This window comes from Ranitomeya imitator, chromosome 5 (assembly GCF_032444005.1).
Source record: "Ranitomeya imitator isolate aRanImi1 chromosome 5, aRanImi1.pri, whole genome shotgun sequence".
In the NCBI taxonomy this organism is placed as follows: Eukaryota; Metazoa; Chordata; class Amphibia; order Anura; family Dendrobatidae; genus Ranitomeya; species Ranitomeya imitator.
In genome coordinates, this window is record NC_091286.1 from 27,254,359 (window position 1) to 27,280,978 (window position 26,620).

The 26,620-nt window shown below is 45.5% G+C and overlaps 1 protein-coding gene and 1 long non-coding RNA gene across 2 annotated transcripts in view; one reads left to right on the forward strand and one right to left on the reverse strand.

The window, feature by feature from the left end:
* Positions 1–1,117: 1,117 nt before the first annotated feature.
* Positions 1,118–26,620, reverse strand: part of IARS2 (isoleucyl-tRNA synthetase 2, mitochondrial) — a 41,518-nt gene continuing 16,015 nt past the window's right edge. The window contains exons 12-23 of the mRNA XM_069768475.1: positions 25,169–25,329; positions 10,457–10,559; positions 10,122–10,218; positions 9,057–9,165; positions 7,387–7,489; positions 7,029–7,154; positions 5,548–5,679; positions 5,084–5,190; positions 4,101–4,246; positions 3,098–3,288; positions 2,261–2,405; positions 1,118–2,188 (exon numbers count right to left, since the gene is read on the reverse strand). Coding sequence (XP_069624576.1) covers positions 2,037–2,188; positions 2,261–2,405; positions 3,098–3,288; positions 4,101–4,246; positions 5,084–5,190; positions 5,548–5,679; positions 7,029–7,154; positions 7,387–7,489; positions 9,057–9,165; positions 10,122–10,218; positions 10,457–10,559; positions 25,169–25,329 — 1,572 coding nt within the window. The 3' untranslated portion in view covers positions 1,118–2,036. The remainder of the gene's footprint in view (positions 2,189–2,260; positions 2,406–3,097; positions 3,289–4,100; positions 4,247–5,083; positions 5,191–5,547; positions 5,680–7,028; positions 7,155–7,386; positions 7,490–9,056; positions 9,166–10,121; positions 10,219–10,456; positions 10,560–25,168; positions 25,330–26,620) is intronic.
* On the forward strand, positions 19,458–21,229 carry LOC138681180 (uncharacterized). Its single transcript, XR_011321896.1, has 2 exons — positions 19,458–19,661; positions 20,267–21,229. It is a non-coding gene; the product is annotated as an uncharacterized lncRNA (long non-coding RNA).

The window sequence follows — 26,620 nt, forward strand, 5'->3', positions numbered from 1 at the left end:
TAAGAGCATCCGGGTTTTCAGGTCAGGTGATTCAGACCATGATCCGGGCTAGGAAGCGGGCGTCTCAGGTTTATTATCGGACTTGGAAAGCCTATTTCAGTTGGCGTGACTCTACTCATATCGCACTTATGTCTTTTTCTCTCTCTTCTATTCTGGATTTTCTTCAGGCAGGCCTTGCTCTCAGTTCGCTAAAGGGCCAGGTGTCAGAACTTTCCATTCTTTTCCAGAAGAACTTATCCTCCCGTTCTCAGGTCAGAACTTTTCTTCAGACCACACAGCACCCCCGTACCAGACACTTATTGATCCTTGGGACCTCAATTTAGTCTTGAAGGCCCTCAGTTTTCCCTTTGAGAAGTCTGTCTGTTTTGTCTTGGAATGTAGTGTTTCTTGTGGCGATCATCTCCATTAGGCACGTCTCGGAATTGGTGGCTCTTTCCTGTTGCCTGTCCCTCCTTCCTAGTTCTCCACAGCACAAGGTGGTTTTGTGGTAAATACCTTCTTTACTTTCCAAGGTGGTATCCGCCTTTCATCTAAATGAGGATATTGTCCTCTCTTCCTATTTGCCCGACTCAGCCTCATCCTCTTGAGCATTCACTGAATAGGTTAGACTTGGTCAGGGCAATGCGCAACTTTCTTGCTAGGACAGCCCCCTTCTGAAAGACGGACTCTTTCTCATACCTTGAGGTGCGCGTAGAGGCCTCCCAGGCTACGATTGCTCTGGATCCGGATGCCAATCTTGGAAGCATACTGAGTCAAGAACAGAGCGCCTCCCCCTGCGTGGACAGCACCTGCCCAAGTTTATCAGCTCTGGTTACTGTTATCTTGTTACAGTTTGTGTGTTTTGTTTCTCGTTTACATGTTGCTTCTATTACTACTTTCTCACTAACTGGTTAACCTAGTGCCAGTCGGTGGGGTATATACTGCAGAGGAGGAGCTAATTTTTTTGTGCATAGTGGCAGCAGCATACACCCATGGTTTCTTGTGTCCCCCAATGATGGCTCTGAGAAACAGATTTTATGATGAGTAACCAAAAATCCTGTTTTGTTTTTTTGCAAGAAATAACAACAACCTCATATAAATAATAGATCATTTTCTGATGACACACTAAGAAAAAAAGTCTGATTATGTGAACTTTTATGAGTTATATTAGTATTGCATAGGGTAAACAACCCCAGAAAGAGGAAAAGCTTTTGGAAAAGAAAGTACATTCCCTCCCCTGATACTTCTCAGATCTACTGATTTGGTAAACAGGATCAGTCAGTGGCCAGGGACTCATGGAATGTCACATGTTCTTGTTCATAGCTGCTGACTATAGGGAAAAATCTTAGGCAGAACACTGAAGATTTATAATTTTTTTTGTTGTCCTACAGGCATTGCAAAGTAAGGACTTTTTATCATTTGTCATCATTACCTTATTTTGCCTCCTTATGTCAAACACTAGGTTGCAGTGCTGTTTTAATGCTCGATGCTCCTTTACAAGCTGCATTTATCTGCTGCTCAGCAAAATCCATGTACGGCCTTTCAACAGTCTGTATGGGACTTTAATTTTCTGCAACCTCTCTGCTCCCCTGCCCCGTGTGTAGGGGGCTGAAGTATGGCTCTGGCCAAGCAGCAGATCAAAGCAGCTTCTAAAGGAGCAAGAAGTGGACATTATAACATCACTGCAGCATAGACGCAAAAGTATCTTTGCAAAGCTGGAGTATTATTAATATAAAGTTTTGTTACTCTTGGACAATCTTATTATTTGTATCGTCAAGTCAACATTTTGTGGGTTGCTGCAGAAACATCACATTTTCCATCCCGTTATTAAAATATATAAATCTGGAGATTGCAGTGATGGTTAATATGGGTCCAAAAAAAAAAATTAGTCCAGAGCTGCAGGCGTCCGTCCGTACAGACATAGAATAAGATACGGATTCTCTGGTACATAATCAGCACATACTTAGTATATGCTTTTTCCTTCGGTCCAGCAGATGATGGCATCTGTAAATCCCCAAGAGGAGACACAAGGCACCTGCTACATGGCAGCATTCACACTACTGGCTCCATTTTCCAGCAATCGCTTCCAGGCAGCGGGGACAGGGTGTGAGCGCAGAGGCGGTGGTGTACTTTCTGCAGCGCGGGCAGCGTTCTTTGGTACTTGGTTGAATAATGACTTTATAAGTCTCCTCCTCACAGATGTCGCCGCCTGGAAAATAACAGGTTAAACTGATAATCTGACTGCTTCGGAATGATGAATGCGAGGGGAGGGTGTGCCTACCTTCCAGGTTGATGAGGAATGACCCTTTAAAGACTGTGGCTTCTGCTGGAAGGTCCACGGGCACCTGGGTCAGCAGACTGGTCTGAGACACCAAGAGTAGTTCATTCAGCTGTGACGTGCTGGACGTCTCCTCCACCTGCAGCGTCTGCAATACACAAAGAAGGGGACAATTATGGGACAGGTCTGGGTTGTTCACTTTTGCTGCCAATTTTTTGTTTTTCAAATTCATGTATTTTGGACTAAAAATCATTTTTGTAATTGGATGTTGCACAGTGTCGCTATTACAGGCTCTTTGTTTCCCTGCACATTTAATATTGATGTGGTCTGCGGTCATAAATTAGCGGACAGGAACTCAGGAAATGAAAAGAAAAAAGTGACAGATTCGCCATCAGTCAGCAGAAGCTCACCGACAGATTCTCAGTTAACTCATTCTGCATCCAGCAATAGACAGTGCAACACACAGAGGCAAACGGTGCAGAATTCTTAATGACACCCAACTACAAAAATTATTTTTAACCCCAATTACATGCAATAAAGTAAGAAACAATTTTCCCCGATGATGGCCAACCTCTTTAATGCTCATGGTGATACGGTGGGAACCAGACACCTCTACACACAATCGCTAATTCCCTGCTGGCAGTTGTCAGAGGATCCATCAGACGGCAGGTTGTCAGTGGCTCTCGTAAAAAAGACCATCTGTGAACGAACAAGCGCTAAAAGGACAAAATGTCCAAACAGCGTATGACGTGACTGCATGCTGGGAGTTGTAGTACCACTGTTGTTTTCTTCTGTACCTGTGCACCTGAATGAGACCTTCACACAGTAGACGCCTCTCACCTCCATTAACTCGAATAGCAGGCCGGGCTCGATGACGACGCTCAGCTCATACTGCGCTGTGTTCTTCCCGGCTATTGCCCCAAAGAAGAGATCCCTCATGGAACACGCGGCCTCCACGGCTTCCACCAATCCCGGCTTCTTCCACACCGAATTTGGCACAAACCACCCCGTTCGGAAAACACTGTCACCATCTAAGAAGGCGCAGAAAATCAATGCAATGCTCCTACTAGGATCTCATATAATGAAGACCATTTTTATCATCTAAAGGTGAATTTTATAATAATCTTTCCATCAGCAGCTCCTGTTTCCTGATACTGTGCACCAAATACACAGACTATAAAATTTATATTGGTTACCTGTAGCTGCCACTAGGGGGAGCCTTCTATATGCCATTTATGCCTAGAACTAAGTGTGCAGTGAGCTCCCTCTAGTGGCCGCTGCTCTGTATCACAGAACTGGTGCTAAAAAAGATTAATAATAAAGCATTAAATCAGCAGAAACGTTGGCATTTAATGACAGGGCAAGGACACTCACCGAAAAGAGATTATAGAAAAACATAGCGGTTATGTTCCAAAACCAGTGCCACGCCTGTCTCCAGACTCCAGTGTTATAGATTACACGTGGAGGGTGGGGGTCCTGATTTTGCATTGGGGGCCAGGCCCTGAATGTCTATATCATGGGTCGCTGACTACAGGCATCTGATCTCCCCTCCACCTCTCAGGATCCAGGACTGGGCACATGTCTCCTGTACATCTCTATGGCTACCCTCGCCACGTCGATTAGAGCAGGGAATATCCAAGACTAGACAGACATGGCTGCCTTTCTTAAGAAATCAGCGCCACTCCTGCTCACAGGTTGTGTTTGGTATTGCAGCTTTTACATCTTTTGGGTCTATAAATCTGAGCTGCAATACCAGATGCAAGCCGTGCTGTTTTTTTCAGACATTTTTCAGCCACATTTTTCTACCCCGTTCTTTGCTTTACTCCATTTCCATTTATTATACCTTTTCTATATGGCAAATGCTGGAATACTTCTTCTGCCAAGTGTGGAAGAATCGGTGCAAACGAGCGAACCACGATATCTAACGCCTCGGCCAGCACCGTCTGACACGAGCGACGCTTGGGATCTCGCTCTTCTTCACAGTAAAGCCTGTAAGCACGTATATATTTATATATATATACACACTGTGTATACTTACATAGAGAATAGCGACATCTAGTGTTTATCAGACACAATGAAAGGTTTGTCCACAACCCCTTCTTAAATACTATGTTCCCGGTGTTAAAAAAAAAAAGGAAAGACAGATATTCCCCTCCCGCACCTGCGCCAGGGATGACAGTGCCAGGGATGACAGTGCCAGGGATGACAGTGCCAGGGATGACAGTGCCAGGGATGACAGTGCCAGGGATGACAGTGCCAGGGATGACAGTGCCAGGGATGACAGTGCCAGGGATGACAGTGCCAGGGATGACAGTGCCAGGGATGACAGTGCCAGGGATGACAGTGCCAGGGATGACAGTGCCAGGGATGACAGTGCCAGGGATGACAGTGCCAGGGATGACAGTGCCAGGGATGACAGTGCCAGGGATGACAGTGCCAGGGATGACAGTGCCAGGGATGACAGTGCCAGGGATGACAGTGCCAGGGATGACAGTGCCAGGGATGACAGTGCCAGGGATGACAGTGCCAGGGATGACAGTGCCAGGGATGACAGTGCCAATGTTGTTGCTCTTGTGACATTGTTATGCCATGTGAGCGCTGCAGCCAATCAACGGCCACTAATTGGCCGCAATTCTCCCACTTTTTTGAGACATCTGAGGGAACGGTTAACGGCCGCTTATTGGCGGTAGTGCTCACATGGTATAATGTCAGGCGTAGGTTGGCATCACTGGAACGGCGCCAATGTGAGAGGGTATTTGTACTTTACAGTGGGGCATACAGTATTTAAGAAGGGGTGTCCGAGTAGTGGAAAATCCTTTTCAATACCTGTCTTTGATGATGCTGAAGTAGAAGCTGGACAGGTCTCTGGAGATCAGGGATTCCAGCAAACGAATCACCTTTCCAAACTCGTAATTCTTATAGGCCTCGGTCACCTGGAGAAAGGACACACAACGCTCAATCAAGACAGGTCACATCCGCCGCAGGTTTTCCTGGCGCTGTGCGGCTCTTCCACCATGCCGCTTGGGTAGACTATCAGACTACGGACCTCCATCATATGCAAAACAAATATCTCTTCGTTAAGCAGGAGCCAACCTGCAATATCACACTCAACCCGTGCAGGAACATGGCGCTGGTTTTGAAAGCAAGCAGGCATGTCAGGATGGAAGTACAGAGATGTGCGACCTGTACATGGTCACTTGTGAGAAGAGTTCTGCCCACAGGGACCCCGCCAGTATGGGCGCCTCGTGTCTGTGACCACTCAGTGGTATCTGCCCCAGGCTCTGGGTTACCTTGCTGGCATAGTCCTGAAGCAGATGGAGCATATACTGGTCTATTATATACATCTGGGGTCCAGGGATGGCGTCAGTCTCGGGGTTGTATCCGGACAGGTTTCCCAGCATGAACCGCACCGTGTTCCGTAACTACAGGAAGAGACAGTCGGGTTAGGAAACAAGTGCGGCTCTATGAGAAGCCAAACCAAAAGGTAGAAATGAGACGTCCCCTGTATCACACATACTCCGGCCATAGCAGAATATTCCCTGTGTGCCATGGTGGACATCACGGCCTCCTGATCTTAGCAACTCTACATTTAGTGGAGTCCTGGTCTTATAGGAAGTCACCTATATTATGTGCACAATTTACATGTACGTTACCCCCCCCCCCCCAAAAAAAAAAGAAGTATCTCCCCATCATCTGGTGGACCAGATACACTATTTTCACTTTTTTTTTTTTTAAGGGGGTAATTCCAGTAATATACATAGATGGCCTCAGGCATCCACAATAACAGCACAGTGAATTCTGCAGAGCGTCACTGTCTGTGCACAGAATGCTGCAGCACCCGGCGGGCACAATGATGTATACAGACATGTCAGTGCCGCTACAGCGCTCTATATACGAGGGTGGCTGGTTCTGCAGCTCAGTCCTGTTAACTTCCATGAAGAGCAGGACAAGCAGGACTCCCCATGTAATTGTACAGATGGGGAGGGGTCCCTGTGTAATTGTGTGGATCGGCAGGGGTCCCAGTGTAATTGTACAGATCGTCAGGGGACTCCACATAATCGGGCAGATCGGCAGGGGTACCAGTGTAATCATGGGGATCGGCACGGGTCACCATGTAATTGTACAGATCGGCAGGGGTCACCGTGTAATCGTGCAGATCAGCAGGGGTCCCCGTGTAAATTTGAGGGTCGGCAGGGGTCACCGTGTAATTGTACAGATCGGCAGGGGTCACCGTGTAATTGTACAGATCGGCAGGGGTACCCGTGTAATTTTGGGGTCGGCAGGGGTCCCCTTGTAGTTTGGGGGGTCGGCAGGGGTCCCCATGTTTCACAGAGGACATCCAGCGGACATGCTGATTTGTACAATTACGAAGGGAGTTATTAACAGGTGCAGTTCCGGGCTCTTGTGATAGAACAGATAAGTTTTATTATCCAATGCTTTATCTACTTGTGAACTTAATTGTCGCGATTGCTGCCCTTCTGAACCCTGTGCTCGCTATCGTACCTGCTTCTTCTCCAGCGAATCTTCCTTACAGGCACACATAAGGTTGTGCGACACCTCTCACCCATTTCCAAACAAATCTAAAGCTCAATCAAGCCCTGCGTTTATGTCTTTCCTCTGTTCTCCTACACACGTACTGCCTGACGCTGCCAACAGGGGGCAGTCTATGTAGCTGTAGATGGCCCCCATTGATATCAAATACATCACGAATACCTATTTAATAGCTCCAGTAAAGGGTATGGTGGACGTCACTTTTATGTTGGACTGTTACCTTATTGATGTCGGCCTGGGCCGAGTTTAGGACTGTTGGACCGATCACTACATCTGTAAAGACATTTGATACGGCAACCCACCAACGAAGGACGTCTGCTCCATAGGCCGGTTCCTTTGCTTTGTCCTAGAGAATTAACAAAGGTCACCTCTTACCCTAATAATCCCAGTACCTTCAGAAAGGCCTTCACCGTTGACAGATGTGCGGGTCCCAGAGGTGAGACCGGCACCTCTCAGACACTCATGTCCCACGTCTCTGACCGACACATGAATCTCCCCATTTTCTAGAGAACCATAAAAATGAAGCTCTAGAATGAGGCCAGTTATGTGTATTGATGGTTATCTTTCCTGATATTTACCTTTCCGCCGCAAATAACAATATCGGGGTCAACCACGTTCCCTACGGATTTCGACATCTTCTCTCCTTTCTCGGATAAGATGAAGTCATGGACAACCACGTTTCTGAAAAATAACAAAAAACAGGTGAGGAGGGTAAAGCACTGACCATGAATAAATGTTATGGACACCTGAGGATTTATTCTAAATTAATTTCATGTATTTTTGGTTAAAAATCACTTTTGTTATAGGGTTTGAACCTTTCAGCTTCTACAGCCTCTAGGTACCATAGTACATAACAGACGGCAGGGTCTAAACTTCAATCTCTCCCTACTCATCAACAAGGATGAAGCAATCAATAAATCAAACCAAATAGATCAAATAATAAATAAGAGAAGGAGAAAGTTTAGAAGCGATAAGGGGTACAAGCCCTGTTGTCTACTATGTATTATGACCATAGAGGCTGTAGAAACCAAACAATTCAAAATCTACATAAAAAAGATTTTTCGCCCCCAAAAAACAAACATTTAGATGAAAAATAATAACCAAAATGGTGTCCATATCTTTTAAAGTTTCATTCTTAAAAGGTTAGTATATGATATCCCGGTCACATCCTTATCTGTTCGAAACATTTCCAGATGAGAGGCTTTTATTGCCGGACCAATTTGGATCCTTAAGTAATCAGCGCAATTACTGCGCCCCAATATAAACAACTTAATGACGGGCCAAAGAGCAAAGGCCGGGATACAGATTAGTAATGGCCTTAGTGCTGATAGTTGCTTAGTGAGGATGAAATGAAAGAGAAGCTATAGATTATATACAGCGGTGAGGCCGCACTGACATATACCACTGTACGGGCAAATATAGGTTGTTTTATGGGACGCCCCCGATTACCTGAATGTTATACCAGCCTGAGGGAGGACCCATTCTTTGGCCTTCAATGGATAAATTGGGCCTATGGATACATTGGCCCTTCCCAGATTTAAGATGGAGTGATCCGAAAACTGGCCACGCATTTTAGATAAAAGTCAGCCACATCCACCATGAATGATGCTTGTATTCGGGGTGTACACATGAATGATGCTCGTATTCGGGGTGTACAGATGAATGATGCTCGTATTCGGGGTGTACAGATGAATGATGCTCGTATTCGGGGTGTACAGATGAATGATGCTCGTATTCGGGGTGTACAGATGAATGATGCTCGTATTCGGGGTGTACAGATGAATGATGCTCGTATTCGGGGTGTACAGATGAATGATGCTCGTATTCGGGGTGTACAGATGAATGATGCTCGTATTCGGGGTGTACAGATGAATGATGCTCGTATTCGGGGTGTACAGATGAATGATGCTCGTATTCGGGGTGTACAGATGAATGATGTTTGTATTCGGGGTGTACACATGAATGATGCTTGTATTCGGGGTGTACAGATGAATGATGCTTGTATTCGGGGTGTACAGATGAATGATGCTTGTATTCAGGGTGTACACATGAATGATGCTTCTAAGAACTGGTTCCCAGATAGCACCAATGGTCGTATGACATGACATGCACGGACCACCCATATTGCTTTATTAGGAAGGAGCCAAGTAAAGCAGACGATGGTCGGTTTATTTTAGTATTAGTCACGAGGGTGGTGCCAGTTTATAAAAAATGGACGGATTTTAGGAACCGGATTCCTAGAACTTACTTGTAAGGAGCTTTATTCCTGGAGGCCACACTGGTGAGAAGCGAGGACTGGAACCATCCTCCAAGCTGATCCTTCCCCTCCAAGTACACGTCGGCTCGCTGCTCCGCATCTACATACGACGGGATGACAAATGGCAGATTGTAATGTGTGCGATCCCCTCGTAACATCTGGACTGACAGAGGTGTATGGCCATAAGTGGATGCCCGTGCCCCCCGCCATCACAGCTCATCTTTCCCGTAATACCCAACCCGCCATGGCAGAACCAGACAGATAAGGATTTGCAGTAAAGCGGCTCTCCCGCACCGTGCGGTCATGCTCTCTACATGACAAGGACAGAGTAATGAACGGTCCCATTCACTGACAGCAAGCAGTTCTTTGCATAAAGGGTATCAGGAAAATGCGTCACTTTTCACCCCTTCATAAGCTCCATCAGTGTGGTGGGGCTGCGTGTCTCGGCCGAGCCCTGCAGTTGGACGCAGAGCACACCGGACGGGATCGCAGATCTCGTGTGATATCTACAGTCGCTGTTTACTTTAAATGAGCGGCTAGGCAGTAACATGTTGGCAGATGCGGGCGTCGTAAAGCAGCAATTGCCCTGTTAAAAATTAAGCAAACTACGTAACAATGTTTGCCGACGATCCAATCTGCCAGCGGTATAAGTGCAGAGACGCGGGATGGAGACTGCCGGTTTCCATAAATCCTATTTATTTCATATAGAGAAGGAGAACCCCTTGAAGCCCAGGATACGTGCGCCATTATTTCACTTCTATGGTGTAGAAATAGATTGGGCAGCGAGTACGTAGGCAATGTAACGTAGATCATGTATGGCTGTGGTCAACAGCAACTCCCATCATGTCCTGAGAACCGGAGAGACCACTGTCACACAAGCAAATGCCATTGATCACATCGGAATGATGGGGTTGGAGACCCCTAATGTAAAGGTACTGGGGCTTTCAGTTTCGGCAATTTGGAAGGGTCCAGTAACATGTAGTTTTACATTACGTTTGGTGTAAACGCTGGGAGAGGTGGACACGCCAAACATGTCCCAAGGTGGAGAGCTCGTACCTTCCAGAACGTGAGCCCATGATGTTCCACTGTCAAACCAGATGTCCAAAACCTCCCGTCCCGGCTCAAAATCGAGTGCGTTGGCACCGCTGGCAGCCTGGCAAAACAGAAAACCTTTCATTAAATGTTATAATTCTAATGAGTAATTTTTTATATAGTTGAGATCCATGCTCCATTATTATTTCCAGGAGCTGTCGTTGTCTGACCCACGGGACCTAGTGCAACAATGGTGCCCGCGGCTCATGCCACATGGGTTTCTCATGCCACGGTTCAATACGAAGAAGGGCAGAGTTGTGTCCTGTGTAAACCGTGACGTATGGGGTGTATGTCGGTACCTGCTGAAGCACGGATTTAGGAAGCAGTTCTTCTAGCGGATGCGTCCACCACACGTCGCTGCCATGCTGCTCCACCAGTTTAATGATGTGCCCAACAGTGTGCCTGGAGGAGAGAGCAGAGGAACAACGGAGATGGACGTCAGACCCCAATTTATGCAGCAAATATAAAGCATAGGTACAAGATAAACTGCAGAGAGCGATTGTGTAACGTTAGCTAAGTGACCTACTTACTGCACCTTGAGGTTGTAATACCATGGTGGTCCTCCTAGTAGCGCCACCCATGTATATTTCATGAATAGTGCCATATAATTCTACATTTTAACTTTAAAGAGCACTGATAAAGAATTCATTCACTGAGTCGAGATAGCCGCAGACCTCAACGGCCCACCAGGATGTCTGCGTTTTGCAGCAGTGCCATTTGGGACAGTTCCTTTAAGACAATCCTGGGACTATGGAACACACAGTCACCATGTTTCTATACTGTAATGTGCCTATAGGCTTCTATCATGGCAGATGTTATCCCAAGAGCAAGACTTCAGCACACAGACCCATTTTTCCTTTTTAAATATGACACGTCACGTTTTTTTTTTTTTTACAGCGATTCTGAAACTGGTTTTTGTGACACATTATACTTTATGTTTCAGTCAAGACTTTTGCATAAAGTATAAAAGAAAAAATATGAAATTTACAGAAAGTTTGGAAAAACTTGCACTTTTCATAATTGAAATCCTCTGCATTCAGGACGGATGATGTACCATAGAAGTATACCATAATGTACTATAGGTCTAGCTGGCCAATATTTATCTGTCATTAATTTTTAAGACATTATAGGCCTAATAAGAATTGGAAAAAAAATAAAAGCGGAATTCATAAAATTACCCATTTTTTTTCCTGTCTATAACAAAAAAGCATCTAAATATTACCCTATTTTGCTGCTTTGTTTTCTTAGTTTAAGAAATATCCCACGTTTCCCTACCAGAATCCAACATGGTTCTCCGAAATGAAGGAGCACCTTGTGGATTTCTGGATCTCCCTTATTTAGGATTATTTTCAGGCACCATTTCAGGTCTGCAGAGGCCTTTAGGTTTCAAAATAAAAAAAAAATTACCATTAAAATACAACAAGGTCAAAACTACACAGGCGGGTTGGGTCCTCCACTGTGGTTGGTGTTGTTACTCCGGCTCCTCCTCACTGCTGGGTGATTGACCCTTCGCCCTGTTACCAGATCATCAGGCAGTCATTTGCAGGGGTGTATTACGCCGCTGTTTGCTTTGTGCTATCTGGAGATATTTCTATGCTCCTTGATCTGTCAAAGGTTCTTTTCTAGTGACAATGACAAATAGAAACTAACCCGGCCATAAAGCGAATATTTCCTGGAGCGGCATTGAAAAGTAGAACTCAACTAGTAGAACGCAGCGTCCTTTAGAGGTCAGAGAGCTCCACTTCTAAGATGAGCTCTCTGAAGGGTCGATATTGACATTTAGCATCCTGTGCCCTCTAGTAGAGCGCCGCTGTGCCCTCCCATAGTGCTCCTGTGCCCTCAAGCAGAGAGCTCCTGTGCCCTCTAGCAGAGAGCTCCTGTGCCCTCTAGCAGAGAGCTCCTGTGCCCTCGAATAGAACGCTCCTGTGCCCTCTAGCAGAGAGCTCCTGTTCCCTCCCATAGTGCTCCTGTGCCCTCTAGCAGAGAGCTCCTGTGCCCTCCCATAGTGCTCATGTGCCCTCTAGCAGAGAGCTCCTGTGCCCTCCCATAGTGCTCATGTGCCCTCTAGCAGAGAGCTCCTGTGCCCTCCCATAGTGCTCCTGTGCCCTTCCATAATGCGCATGTGCCCTCTAGCAGAGCTCCTGTGCCCTCTAGCAGAGCTCCTATGCCCTTCCATAGTGCTCATGTGCCCTCTAGCAGAGCTCCTGTGCCCTCCCATAGTGCTCATGTGCCCTCTAGCATAGAGCTCCTGTGCCCTCCCAAAGTGCTCCTGTGCCCTCTAGCAGAGAGATCCTGTGCCCTCTCATGGTGCTCCTGTGCCCTCTTAGCAGAGAGCTCCTGTGCCCTCTAGCAGAGCACTCCTGTGCCCTCTAGTAGAGCGCTGCTGTGCCATCTAGCAGAGAGCTCCTGTGCCCTCCCATAATGCTCCTGTGCCCTCTAGCAGAGCTCCTGTGCCCTCCCATAGTGCTCCTGTGCCCTCCCATAGTGCTCATGTGCCCTCTAGCAGAGAGCTCCTGTGCCCTCCCATAGTGCTCCTGTGCCCTCTAGCATAGAGCTCCTGTGCCCTTCCATAATGCTCATGTGCCCTCTAGCAGAGCTCCTGTGCCCTCTAGCAGAGAGCTCCTATGCCCTTCCATAGTGCTCATGTGCCCTCTAGCAGAGCTCCTGTGCCCTCCCATAGTGCTCCTGTGCCCTCTAGCAGAGAGATCCTGTGCCCTCTCATGGTGCTCCTGTGCCCTCTTAGCAGAGAGCTCCTGTGCCCTCTAGCAGAGCGCTGCTGTGCCATCTAGCAGAACGCTCCGATGCCCACTAGTAGAGGATGGTTGATAAACTTCTGTGGTGGCTTATTTAGCGGAGAATAGGATCAACAAATTAGACAGGCCTAACCCTCTTCTTCCCCCAACATCACTGGTCGAGGAGAGTTGGGAGACCTCCATACACCTTAGACTGTCAGCCATGCCCACCCATATTAGCGGGTTCGGCCGACAGTCTATTGTGTATGAGGGCTTTAAGTGTCCTTTGGCTCCCTCTAAGAGGAGAAACTTTACCCCTTAGACGACCAGAAACGTTCTAGAAGGGAAAAAAGAACGGGGACACCTTTTTTTTTTTAATAAATAATAAAAGAACATATACAAAACGAAGAATCTACAGCACCAAGCGAAAATCCACACAACATTGTTTTTCAAGAGGAAAACGCCTCAGGAAACTACGTTTTTTTTTTTTTTTTTTTACATTTCCTGAGCGCTTTATTCAAAAAGTCAGAGGGAAGTGTTTAATATATATAGTGCTTTGTGTCTTCTTTTACTGGCATTTATAGGATTTTTTTTTTTTTTTTACCATTCAACCGTAAATTAACAGATGTTGGTTTTTAAAGCAAATATATTTATGCCTGGTGTGTCTTTTGAGCTTTCCTATGGATTTGCATATAGAGCGACTTCAGAGCTGAAAAAAAGAGCCTGTCGTCGCTTCTTTTTAAACGGCTGATGATGTGAACAGCGAGTAGGTGTTACGTTGCTATACACATGTTCATTCTTTTAAGCTTTCGTAGCGTTTTTCGGGCGAGTTTCAGAGCAGAATCCATTGAAGAAAGATGTTGTGCACACACCCTGAGGCCTACATTTACTAAGCAGTGTTATCCCTCTGTCGTAGCAGCTGTAGTTATTGGGACTCCTCTTTAGAGAACATCTAACGCACTGGAAAACTTTTATTGGGAAGGAAACAGAACATGAAAACAGATCAGGATTTTTTATTCTAATAACCAAATGGATCAGCAATTCTGGCATTGTCTGGGCCGTTACCGATAGATAACTTATTTTTTTATATTTTTTTTTTTTTCAGGCTAACACGCCATTCGCTCACATAATATACTGCAATACTGTGACAGGCGAGGTAAGGAGGTTGACGGAGGGAGTAACCTCAAATGCCACTGCTAATAATGACTGTGACTGGTAAGGGGTTAAGAGTCCAAGATCTGAATTATTGCAAACCAGTTTGTCAAAAAAAAAAAAAAAGACACAAACGATGATAAAGTCTGAAAATGATGCACATTTTGAAGCAAATCTATTGCTGCCCATAGCACACACCAGAAACAAGCTAGGCCTAAAGTAAACAAAAGCTAGAGAAACTAGCAACCAATCACATTCCATCTTATATCTTCCCAGTGGCTATTTTACAATGAAAGAGAGGATCTGATTGGTTGCTATGGACAACTGCCTGTTCTCCTTGAGGCCTAGTGAAAGGCTTTTCACCTTCACATAAAATGGTTCCCAGTGATAATGAGATCAGATTGTGTGCTCCATGGTGGAGACTAATGTGAGGGAACTAACTGTACTAGAAGAAGTAACTCATGACAGAAAATCACAGTCTTGTGACTTTTAGTAACACTCTCCTATCCTGCCCCTTATTAACCATTAACGGGACCATCCTCAATTTTATCACGCCGGACTGTCCCACGCAATGTCTTGTAATTCATCCACTGTGTCTCATACTTTGGGAAATGTTTGCAAACGTGTAATCATTAACCGTATATAAGGCAATATTCCCATTATCTTTGTGCTGTACGTGCCCATAGGTTGACATGAGCCCAAATGTCTGTCCTTGTTAGCCCGTCTGGCCAGTATAAAGTAAAAAAAAAAAAATTATATATACGGTATATATTATATATACATTAGTTCTTTTCTGACCCGCCGCTCCCAAACACAACAGTTCTGGTGGTGCGCAGCACATTCTTGCACTTTTACACCACTAAAGTACACAAACTGGTTCAGCCTCTTATTAGAATTGAACTGGGAGACGCTCCTTTCTCCATATGTGGCTTCAACAAGTCCTTTCACTGGATTTTTTTACATTTAGACTGAGTACCTCCTCCAATTACCGCTGCTCCACTGATTCTGAAACAGTTTTTCTTTTTCTTCTGTGCCCCTTCGTTCCAAAGTTATGCCCCCTAGAAATATTAGTGCATATTTCCCCATTCAGCCAACTGGGCGTATACCACAGAACTTATCTGTGGGTGTCGACGTTTTTTTGATTGGCCAGTGTCAGAAAAGACAAAGCAAATACCCAGGGAAGTTTTCTAATACACGCCCAGTTGGTTGAAGGGAAAAATTTGCACCTATTTTTCCAGGGGGCCATAACTCTGGAACCGAGGGGCACAGAAGAAAAAGAAAAACTGCTTCAGAATCGACAGAGCAGCATCAATTGGATGAGGTGCTCAGCTTTAAAAAAAAATCCAGTGAAAGATCATCTTTAATGGGATGTTACGAGATGAGCTTGAGGGCCCCACTACACGGTCCAATTTCAGCCAGTAAGGCCATGTTCACACGATCCTTTTTTCATGCGGAATTGCCGCGATTTTCCCGCTGCGGGTCCGCAGCTGTTTTCCATGCAGGGTACATTACATTGTACCCTATGGAAAACAGGAACTGCTGTGCCCACAATGCGGAAAAAAAAAAAAAAAGCCGCGCTGAATAGCTGCGGGAAAAAAGAAGTACCATGTCACTTCTTTTTTCGGAGCCGCAGCGGTTCTGCACCCATTGACCTCCATTGTGAGGTCAAACCCGCAGTAAAACCCGCAGATGAAAAAAATATCTGCGGGTTTTACTGCGGTTTGTGGTGCAGAACCGCTGCAGCAGGAAGTGCGGGGAAGCGGGCGGAAGTGCGTGGGCGGAGTGTGGCTGCCCCCCCGTGCTCCGATCCCGCCCCCCCGTGCTCCAATCCCACCGCCCCGTGCTCCGATGCCCCCCCCCCAGTGCTCCGATGCCCCCCCCATGCCCTAATCTCCCCCCTTATACTTACCCGGCGTCCCGGTGTCCGTCCGGCCGTCTTCTCCCTGGGCGCCGCCATCTTGCAAAATGACGGGCGCATGCGCAGTGCGCCCGCCGAATCTGCCGGCCGGCAGATTCGTTCCAAAGTGCATTTTGATCACTGAGATATAATCTATCTCAGTGATCAAAATAAAAAAAATAGTAAATGACAACCCCCCCCCCCCCCTTTGTCACCCCCATAGGTAGGGACAATAAAAAAAAATTAAGAATTTTTTTTTTTTTCCACTAAGGTTAGAATAGGGTTAGGGGTAGGGTTAGGGTATTTTCAGCCATTTTAACCCTAAAAAACTTCCTAGAAAACACACAGACTCTGCATAGAAAACTGCATAAAAAAAAGGATCAAAAAAAGGATCAAAAAACGCATCAAAAAAGGACAAAAAAAGGACCAAAAAAAGGACCTGCGTTTTCTGCCAAGAGCTGCAGTTTTTTAAAAAACAGTCCTGAAAAAAAAAGGATGGAAATCAGGAACGTGTGAACATACCCTAAGGAGCACCGATTGACTATATTCGGCCGACAATTGGGAATGAGTGTTCCTATAAGCGTTCAGTCACTGGTTTTTGGCTAGTGTCCGTATATTTAGATATAAATGGATGTAAACGTCTCAGCACTTGAGATACGTGACAAGGTACTGCCCGGGAGGGGCAGGGATCATCCTGGACTTCACTTTCAGTCACTGAATAAAGATCCTCACAGTCAGCAAAATCGCTGAAAAAGAGCAATAGGTTGTGCCAATATCTGTATGTCAGGGGTCCTGGTACACATTAGGTTGTCGGACGTCCCTGCACGTTTGGCCAACGTTATGGCAGCCTAACAGTGAGTTTGCCTTCCTGGGATCCTGCATTATATATGATCTCGTATCTGAATAAAAACAAATAAATACATATAAAGAACTGCAGTGCCAAAAAATATAATAAAAAGCCACATTTTAAAGAAGCATTACGCTGGGCCTACACCAAGATCTTGCAATGCTATCTAACATGAAAATTGGCAGAGGAGCTAACTTTTTGAGGGTAGCACCTACAATCTCAGTTTGCGAAAGGTAGGGGATAAAAAAAACTACACAATTTGTAATCAGTGTCAAAAATTAGGACACCTATTAGTCACAATGAGTATATCATCGTTGCATGCGACGTATATGCTTTTACATCCACGCACATGAACATACATTACACGCGATACATGCTCTGCGATCTAACGCGAGAAAAAAAAGCAACAAAAAAAAAACGTTGACTATGTAGATAATATATTCATCTTAAAAATAAAGTAAAAGAAAAACACTTATTGAAAAAAATGTGAAAAATGTTGTGCGTGAATCCACCCATGGGCACTTGGTGCAGACACTTGACACGCATAGCATATCCTCCGTCAGCAGCTTTTTGATGGTTTCCACTTAGCGTCTTTCGCTTTCATAGATTTTTTTTTTCCAGCTGGAAAATAATCCCTATTTTTAAATATGAATTTTCAGAAGTAAATGTGTCATTATATGTATATTCATCAATGCAAGAAGTCAGTGGTAATGCGCAAGGCAGCTGGCTCTATGTACATGCGTCTGTATATATACACACACACATTGCAGGCTATAGACCACTGGCTGTACAGGAGGAGACGGAGGATATTCAGCAGATGATCCGGCATTATGAGACTCCTGCATCATTAATAGGCTCTGCAGACTGGATCCCATCATTCTTGTAAGGTCTCATTCAGATGAGCAGATGGATCTGCCAATTCCCGGGCAGTTAGTCACTATGAGCAGAGGCAGCCATACTGGTTTCTTTTTTACGTGCTTTTGTTAATTCAATGTCGTCGTAAATTTAGGGTGCCACCTTATAAACCCGCTATCCTTTTAGCTGTTTCTATACTATAAACGATCAATGTGGCTTATTGATCCACATCTGATCCGTGGAGACCTCCCAATTCCCCATTTATAGGGGGTTATCCCATGAACAACATTGATCACCTATCCTTAATATAGTGGGTAAATATATTTATTGCTGGAGGTTGAGGATCCTGACGAAGGTCTTAAAAGTCCCCCAAGGAATGAAACGAATATTGAGCAGGTGCGACCACTTTAACGGCACACGCTAATGCCTTAGTCACACCGGGAAACTTTGTGCGCACCGCAGTTCTTGCAATCGATGACAGTTCCAGAAGTCGGACCCCCACAAATCATACATCTACGTTAGTTATGGGACCTGCTGCCAGGTAATATAGGACACTTTCAGAATTCTATGGAGTTTCTTCCTTGACGGGTCAGGTTTTTTTTTTTTTTAAATTAGTCTGTTGATCATGTACAAATAAATATGGCGTCTAAAGGTACCGTCACACTGAACGATATCGCTAGCGATCCGTGACGTTGCAGCGTCCTGGATAGCGATATCGTTCAGTTTGACAGGCAGCAGCGATCAGGATCCTGCTGTGCCATCGTTGGTCGGAGCAGAAAGTCCAGAACTTTATTTCGTCGCTGGACTCACGCAGACATCGCTGAATCGGCGTGTGTGACGCCGATTCAGCGATGTCTTCACTGGTATCCAGGGTAAACATCGGGTTACTAAGCGCAGGGCCGCGCTTAGTAACCCGATGTTTACCCTGGTTACCAGCGTAAACGTAAAAAAAAAACACTACATACTTACATTCCGGTGTCTGTCCCCCGGCGCTGTGCTTCTCTGCACTGTGCGCGCCGGCCAGCCATAAAGCAGAGCACAGCGGTGACGTCACCGCTGTGCTTTCCGGCTGGCGCTTACACAGTGCAGAGAAGCACAGCGCCGGGGGACAGACACCGGAATGTAAGTATGTAGTGTTTGTTTTTTTTTACGTTTACGCTGGTAACCAGGGTAAACATCGGGTTACTAAGCACGGCCCTGCGCTTAGTAACCCGATGTTTACCCTGGTTACCCGGGGACCGGCATCGTTGGTCGCTGGAGAGCTGTCTGTGTGACAGCTCTCCAGCGACCACACAGCGACGCTGCAGCGATCGGGATCGTTGTCTAGATTGCTGCAGCGTCGCTAAATGTGACGGTACCTTAACTTGGAAACCTTTTTCGTCATGACCGGATCATAATCCACATTGTGTCTGATCTCTGCCTCCCCATCTAATGCAGCCGGTATACTTAGTGCCATGAATTATTTAATACTCCTCTCTGTTGCCAGCCTTCCATTAAGATAACAAAAAAAAACAAAAAAAAAAAAACACAAAAAATAATGACAGGTAAAAAAATAAAAAATGTAAAAAAAAGACGTGTAATATATTATATATATATATATATATATATATATATATATATATATATATATATATATATATATATATATATATATATTTTTAGAAATATAATATATAAAATCCTTCCTTGGAACTTATCAGGCTGGAATCTGCCAGCTCCTCTGTTCAGTATCAGAGTCCATGAAGGCGACGGTGATAAGGGCCCTTGTAAAACTTTGCCCTGAGCATATAAAACCTATCAGCCAGGGTTTACGTGTCAATCTGCCGTCTCCCTGCACTGTGTGGATAGACGCTTCCGTGACAGCAGCCAATCGCTGGGATATTGATGAAGACGAGGGTTATCAGGCTGGAGGCAGAGTTATAGCGATTGCTAGGCACTCACGAGGGAAGAGACAGTTCCTGGTGTTCAGCGTCGTGGTGTCGAGGAGGACTGCAGCGCTCCGCTCTCCTCCGGCATCTCAGGTAGGAAACGGACGACTATTACATTACATGCATGTCTCGGGTCGTAAGCTCGATCCGACCTTAAATGCAGTCTATTGTTCCCAGTTATCAGCCACTGCAAAACAGATGCTTCCCTATCTATCAAAACTGCTCAGATTGTTCTCTGTTATCAGCCACGGTGCATGCAAATGTTTCCTTCCAGTCCGACAAGTAATATTGTAATGCTACGAACTTAAAGGAACACGGTCTTACCTTAATTCCCGGGACTGTCGAATACAAGCTATTATTTCCTGTTATCGGCCATTTCTCTTCTGGGAGAGGTCGAGTGCGACGTTCTCCAATTGGATCATTAATAGGGAGTTCAGACGTGTGTCGGACCCCCACCGGTGATCAATACCTCCAAAGACGGCAATGTGGGGGTTAACACTTAGATTTGCCGGATACATAAGACATTGGCGTCCCCGGGGCTGAAGCGTAAACTTAGCGAGCGGCGGACGCTTAACCCTTCCAACCCAACGAGACAGGGGTGTTGGCGCGGTGTTTGCAGTTATTAACCCTTTGGTGCTTAAGGTGTGACTTACCGGCTGCCAGTTCTGAAGTTTTTCTCTATTGATCTCGTTTTACAGGTGTGTCAACAAGTAGGACAAAAGGCGATGGGAACCGGCCGGCGACGCAGTGGGAGCGGACTGTAGTGTGTATCAGGTGTAACAGCAACTCCATGTGGACTGCTCTGGTTTCCAGTGGAGATGCTGTTACTTTTGATGGGCACTTGCTGGTCGTCATCGTCTCAGGCATCTTCTGGAGGCACCGGGACTACAAAAGGGGCATCGTACCGGCTTCTGGATCAGAAGAGTACACCCCATTAAAGGACGTAGCACGCTGGGGGTTGTAGTTGTCACAACAGACGGAGGGCCACGGCTTGCAGCAATCCTCAAATTAAGACTCGATTACAAGAGAGGAAACTCGTTATCGGCGCCCGGGATGACGGGGTAACCAGAAAGATGACCTATGAATTGACAGCCACTTGGGTTACGTATGTGTCTGTCATTTCTGTAGGCCAAAATTCTGATTACTGTCCTCCGCTCTACACCCTGGGGGCCTAGCCATAATAAATGCAATTATCTGCTGTGTTTATATGGCATATTTACATTAATATTTGCTAATTATTACTTTTTGCATATAGTTTATGGCAGTACGAAGCACAAGTGCCGCTCCAGAGAGCCGGACCCCCACTAATCATCAGTAATTAATAAGTTATTGCATCTATGAATATTTACTTGCACTACACTCTTGTATATTGCATTTCTTCATAGTAAAAATATTAATAAATGTCTGGGCGACAGTGTATAGTATGCCAGGAATTATGTATTAATATTTTTTTACATTTATGAGCTACATATTCTGGCATAAAGTGTTCATCTAGTGCAATGCAAATTCTACAGTCGCTGCGACAGTCTTCTCCTTACTAAACAGAAAACTGAGTACATTATAAAAGTGCAAACTAGCTCGTTAAATTTTGCAATAAAGTTGCATGACATTAAAGTTTTGATTTTTTTTTTTGTACAAAAAAATAAATGTCTTAAAATTTACTTTTGTGCCTAAAAACTCTGTTACATGCAAAAACCCAACACAAAAAAACGACTACTAAGAACTAAAAGTTTCCATTGTGCAGAGTTCACACCAAAAAAAAAAATCTCTGCAATGCGGATTATGGTAATGTTTGCGTCATGGAGCGTATAAATGTCCTAATTAAGGGCAGGGGGGGGGGATTAGATATAAAACTGTTCACCGTCTCGCTCCTTACCAACTAAATTTGACAAAAGGGGGTGATAACATGAGGAAAAGTTCCTGTCCCACCTTTACATCAGAACAGATAATAGTACCAGGCTTTGTCTGCTGTGAGGGGGTGATGCCATGAAGAAAGGTTCCTGTAATGCTCACTACTATAAAAGGAGAATTCACCATAAAAGTGTGTGACATTTATTTCTGATGTTGCGCTCCCTCCTTACCTAGAATAAAATTTTTCTTATCCCCCCCATTCCAAATGTGAATGAATATTATCCCCCCAAATGATGCACCTACAATAATAGCCTGGCATCATATGATCAAAGCTCAGGTCCTTAATTGAACCAATACTTACGCAAAGTAAGCTGAGCTGCAGTGTAAAGCAAGGGGGAAAGACAAAATCAGCATCCAGAGCCTCCTAATGAAACAGAAGGTGGATTTCAGACTACTGTAGGCTCCAGTGCTGGTTAGGCTCATGTCATGCTGCGCTCTTCATTGCAATGTTTCCGTCTGGGGGATGTTCGAATGAAAACATGGAAGCATATACTTAAGTGTATATTTCTTTACAATACATCACCCCATTATATACTGAGCAGATATGAATGGGGACTGTAGATCTGCCAAAGGTATGCAGAGACCTGGTACATATGTGTTTTGATTTCAACAATGTAATACTTCACTTCTCCTGTGGTGGCGCTGTAGGTGGTAATGAACTGAAATCTGACATTTTCCCGCTCATGCTGATAGACCATTTGCATAGTGTCAGCCTCCTAGTGGCAGCAGCATACACCCATGGTTCCTGTGTCCCCCAATGAGAGGCGATAAAGAAACCAGATCACCACTTACTGCACTTCTCTATCAGTGCCAGCAGGGGGCACTATCTGCAAAAAAAAAAAATGTCTTATGACAGCAATTATTGATATTGGTCATTTGCACTAATCTCATTCCTGTGCATTATTTATCGGTCCGAGATGGGATCCCAATGCACATACTGACCGCGGGTTTCCCGACCCATTGAAATACCTGGAGCTGTCAGGCTCTGGGTCGGGAGATGTACAGCCAGTCCGTGCATTAGTGGTCCGGTCTCGGACGTTTGAATGAGACCTAAAAGTAAGGGTTAATGAGGATTAGTCAAGGTGCACGGTTTTGCTTCTGCAGAAACCTTAGACGTGATGGCGGCTTATTAAGCGATTATTGTATACTCCTGGCTGACCTCTACTCTTAAAGGGCTGCTCCATCAGGAAATACCCTTAATACGAAATGTGGCTGTTGTAGAGGGGGGGGGGGGGGTCATCACTCAGGACCCCTTCTATTACCCAGAGAAGAGATTTATAGGACAGAACAGTTTCCCATTGGACTGAAATGGCCAGACAGAACTTTTGAGGACAGTGGAGTGATGGCGGAAGTAAAGACCCCCATATGGAGTGCACTTCAAAAAGTGAAAATAGAAAACAAAATTCTACTGATTTAATTTTTTTTTCCTTGAACCTCTTCTAGCATCTACCCACAGGGTCTGATCATTTTAGATCACCCCCCACCACCACCATGAAATTGAGGGTCTGGTGCCCACAAAATGAATGACTCTGTATGTACACGTATCAGCCCGTTATTGTACAGTCTGCAGGGAGCCCAAGCTGGGAGAGTACAGGAACCTGTTTTCATGTTATCACCCCTCCGATTGATCAAAACTGGTTACCTGTACATCCCCCAGTGACAGGCGTGATCACCGCTCCATACCCACCCCGTCATCCATGCACACTACCGCTCCCATAGAAGTGAATGGAGAAGCTGGTCATGCTCCAGCAAGACTACTCAAGAGTTGAGGACCCCCTGTTCTCGATATTGGTGCAAATCCAGACCCCAACATTTGTCTCCTATCTTAAGGATAGGTGGTAAATTATTTTGTGAGATAATCCCTTAATTGGGATCGCCATCAACTTCCCAGTGAGACCCGCACAGTAGTGTGAAGCCATAGGGTATAAAGAGGGGATGAACAGAGCGGAGGCCGAGCACATGCACGGCCGCACCGCTCTATTACAGGAATGGAAACAATCGGGTGGGCCTGAGCCGTGAGACTCCCGGGGGGATTACACACGTGCCACATAGGAACAGCGATAGGAAGAGACCACCCTAATTCAGCACAAAGCTAACGGGGCTGAGGAACCAGGAGCCACATGGAAAACGCCAAACAACCGCGCTCACATTATACATTTTCATACATCATCAACTGTATCCTTATTTTAAAAAAAAATATATATATTTTTTTTTATAAAAAGGAAAACAAAACTTCATCCTGTTATATGTTATAAATCTAAACTACATTAGATGTAATTATGAATCAGCTTACATTTCATTAACGGGAATCTGTCACCACATTTCACAATACAGGCAGAATATGATATTAAACAATGGTACCTGATGAGGCTGGTGTACTTACTGTGAAAATGTCAGCCTGGCATTTTATTAATTTTTTATTTATTTTTTAATTAGTTAAAACACAAACTCCATCCACCAAACTATCAGAGGTCTGTGAGAATCAAACCATACTGATCTATAAATCCAGTACACCGGCACTTAAATACGGCTCCTCTTTTTGCACGTTTCATGACATGTCAGAATTATAACAGTCAATTAATCCCAATGCCAAGGACAGGATATGGAACAATATAAGATCCCAGGTCCTACCACATGCGGCCTATGAAGCCCTGAGCTATCCGCCATATTTTCCCTGCCTGGCAGCGGAGGTTGGCACCATAGATAACGAGGTTTTGGCACCCCCGCTCCACGACGGCTCTCCCTCACTTTTCCTGTATGTCCCTGGTTAGACAAATGATACCGAGGGGACCTAAAACTAGACATTCATCTACTATCTTCTGAGGGGAGTTTTTCAAAGCAGGAAAGCACATGGTATCATATAAAGCATACATTAATCCTATAAAGCATTTTTATACTTGTCAATAGAGATTGCGTCTATGGCTCTGCCAGGCAGACAGAACATAGCGCATATCTCAGAGCTTCATAGGCCACGAGTCTGGTTATCCCAGATCTCCTGTGGATTTTTTGTATTATTGTTGAGCACTTTGGGTTTTTTCTAGGTGTTTTTTTTAATATACACTAAAAACATTCTATTTTAACGGTTATATGTACGCATTTGAAAGTCCTCTATAACCATGTATGACATCTACAAAACCTGAAAGCTCCTCAAAGACCCTCCTCCCTGCTAATTAATCTCCATCCACCTAGCCTGATTGACAGCTCCTCAGTGTCCCTCCTCCCTACTGTTGCTGAATCTCCACCCACCTAGCCTGATTGACAGGTATTTGGGCACCCCAAATTCCTTTTGCTGAATTATCACCCACTTAGCGTGACTCATAGCTTCTCAGAGTCCCTCCTCCCTGCTGCTGACTCTCCATCCACCTATACTTATTGACTTACTCAGTGTCCCTCCTATCTGCTGGTGAACCTACACTCATCTAGCTTAATTAACAGATCCTCAGTGTCCCTCCTCCCTGCCGCTGTTGAGATCTCACACTGCTCAGTACAAGCTGCAGCTGCCAGTCAGGCTGGGAAAACCTTTCAAAATCTGGTGATGGATCTAAATTAATACGACATATGAATGTAGTTATAGCGAGACGACCCCATCAGGTTTTCCTCTTCCTCATGAAAGACTTCAACATGCAAAATTCTGCAACCATTAGATAACATGGCTAATATGGATTCACATTGAATGGTGATCTGTGTACCTGTTGATGAGGGGGTTTCGAGTCTCCTTATGGTAGAACACAGGAATAGGGACACCCCAGCTCCGCTGCCTGGATATGCACCAGTATGTGCGGCGTCCCAGCATCTCAATCATCCTGTTGGCAGCTGACGCCGGGGTAAACTTCACTTTTTTCAGAACTTCCTGTAAATAAATGAACACAATTTAATGCACAGACAATGGTGATGTGCTAATCCTCAAAATCCCCCCGACACTCCAGTGTTTCGACAAGGACCACCCGAGTGAGCGTGCTGGAGTGGCAGAGGACTTACGGTACCAGGTGAGAAAGTATAATTGATAAGTCATTATACTATGCCATCATTTAATTACGGATGGGATCCAACCTCTGGGACATCCACCGAGTCAGCACGGTCACACCGGGTCGGCTAATCGACGGAAGACTGGAGAATGCCAGAAACTAAGTAGGCAATTCACACAGCTCCCATCTAGTGGCCACAAACTATTATAATGGGGGCGTAGCTATGTAGCTGAAGAGAGAGGGCGCACCCTGGGAGAGATCCTGATATCCTGACTACATCCTGCCATTAAGACCCCTTCTAAGTGTGGGCTACCTATCGGGTCTGAGGCCCTTTGGACCCTGGAGGGTGTGCGGCTGCTGCAGGGAGCGCTGTGAGGACCTGAGAGACGCCGGGAACCGAGGGAGCCTGCACGGTCGGCGGGATCCAGGTGAGGCGGCGGCCATTTTACAAGCGCGCGCTCTAACAAGCTACAGAGAGGCGCCAGCTTCTGTCGGTGCCGGGACTCCCCCCTGAGCCTTGGGAAATCCCCGGTACCTGCGGGTGAGTGTGGCAGGGTTCTGGTGCACTGGAGGAACTCGGACGATGGTGGCGGTGTGAGGCGGCGGTCACTACACAAGCGCGCGCGCTGACCGGAGGAGACGTGACGCTGATCACCGTAATTGCAGCGCTGTCTAGGAGGTGAGCACGCATTCTGAACTCCTGCTGCATTTATTACTTTGAGCACCTCACCCATTTAGTTCTGCCTCATAATATAATATAAATACTTTACACCAGCCCTGCCATCTCTGTGACTGGAACTTGGCATTATTCCATAATATAACTTCAGTTATTTTGCTGCCTCTCACTTCTGTCAGCTATGCAGCACTCCATGGGATCTGGTGCTGCTGACAGATTGAAAAGATATGCCAGAGATGACCCCCTCGGATGGTGTGCGAACCCTTAGAAATAATCCCTCGCAGGCTCAGCGCAAAAGCCGCCCTTCTGATAGTAATGAGGAGGGGAGACATGAAGAACTGACCCTCAAACAAGCACCTGAACAATTAATGCTAGCTATCTCCTTAACCAGATCATCTCTTACTGAAAAAATAGAAGATGTGCACACTGAGGCAGGATATGCAAGCCATGAGAGGACGTATCACATCACAGAGGTGGAAACGAGAGTGTCACAAATAGAA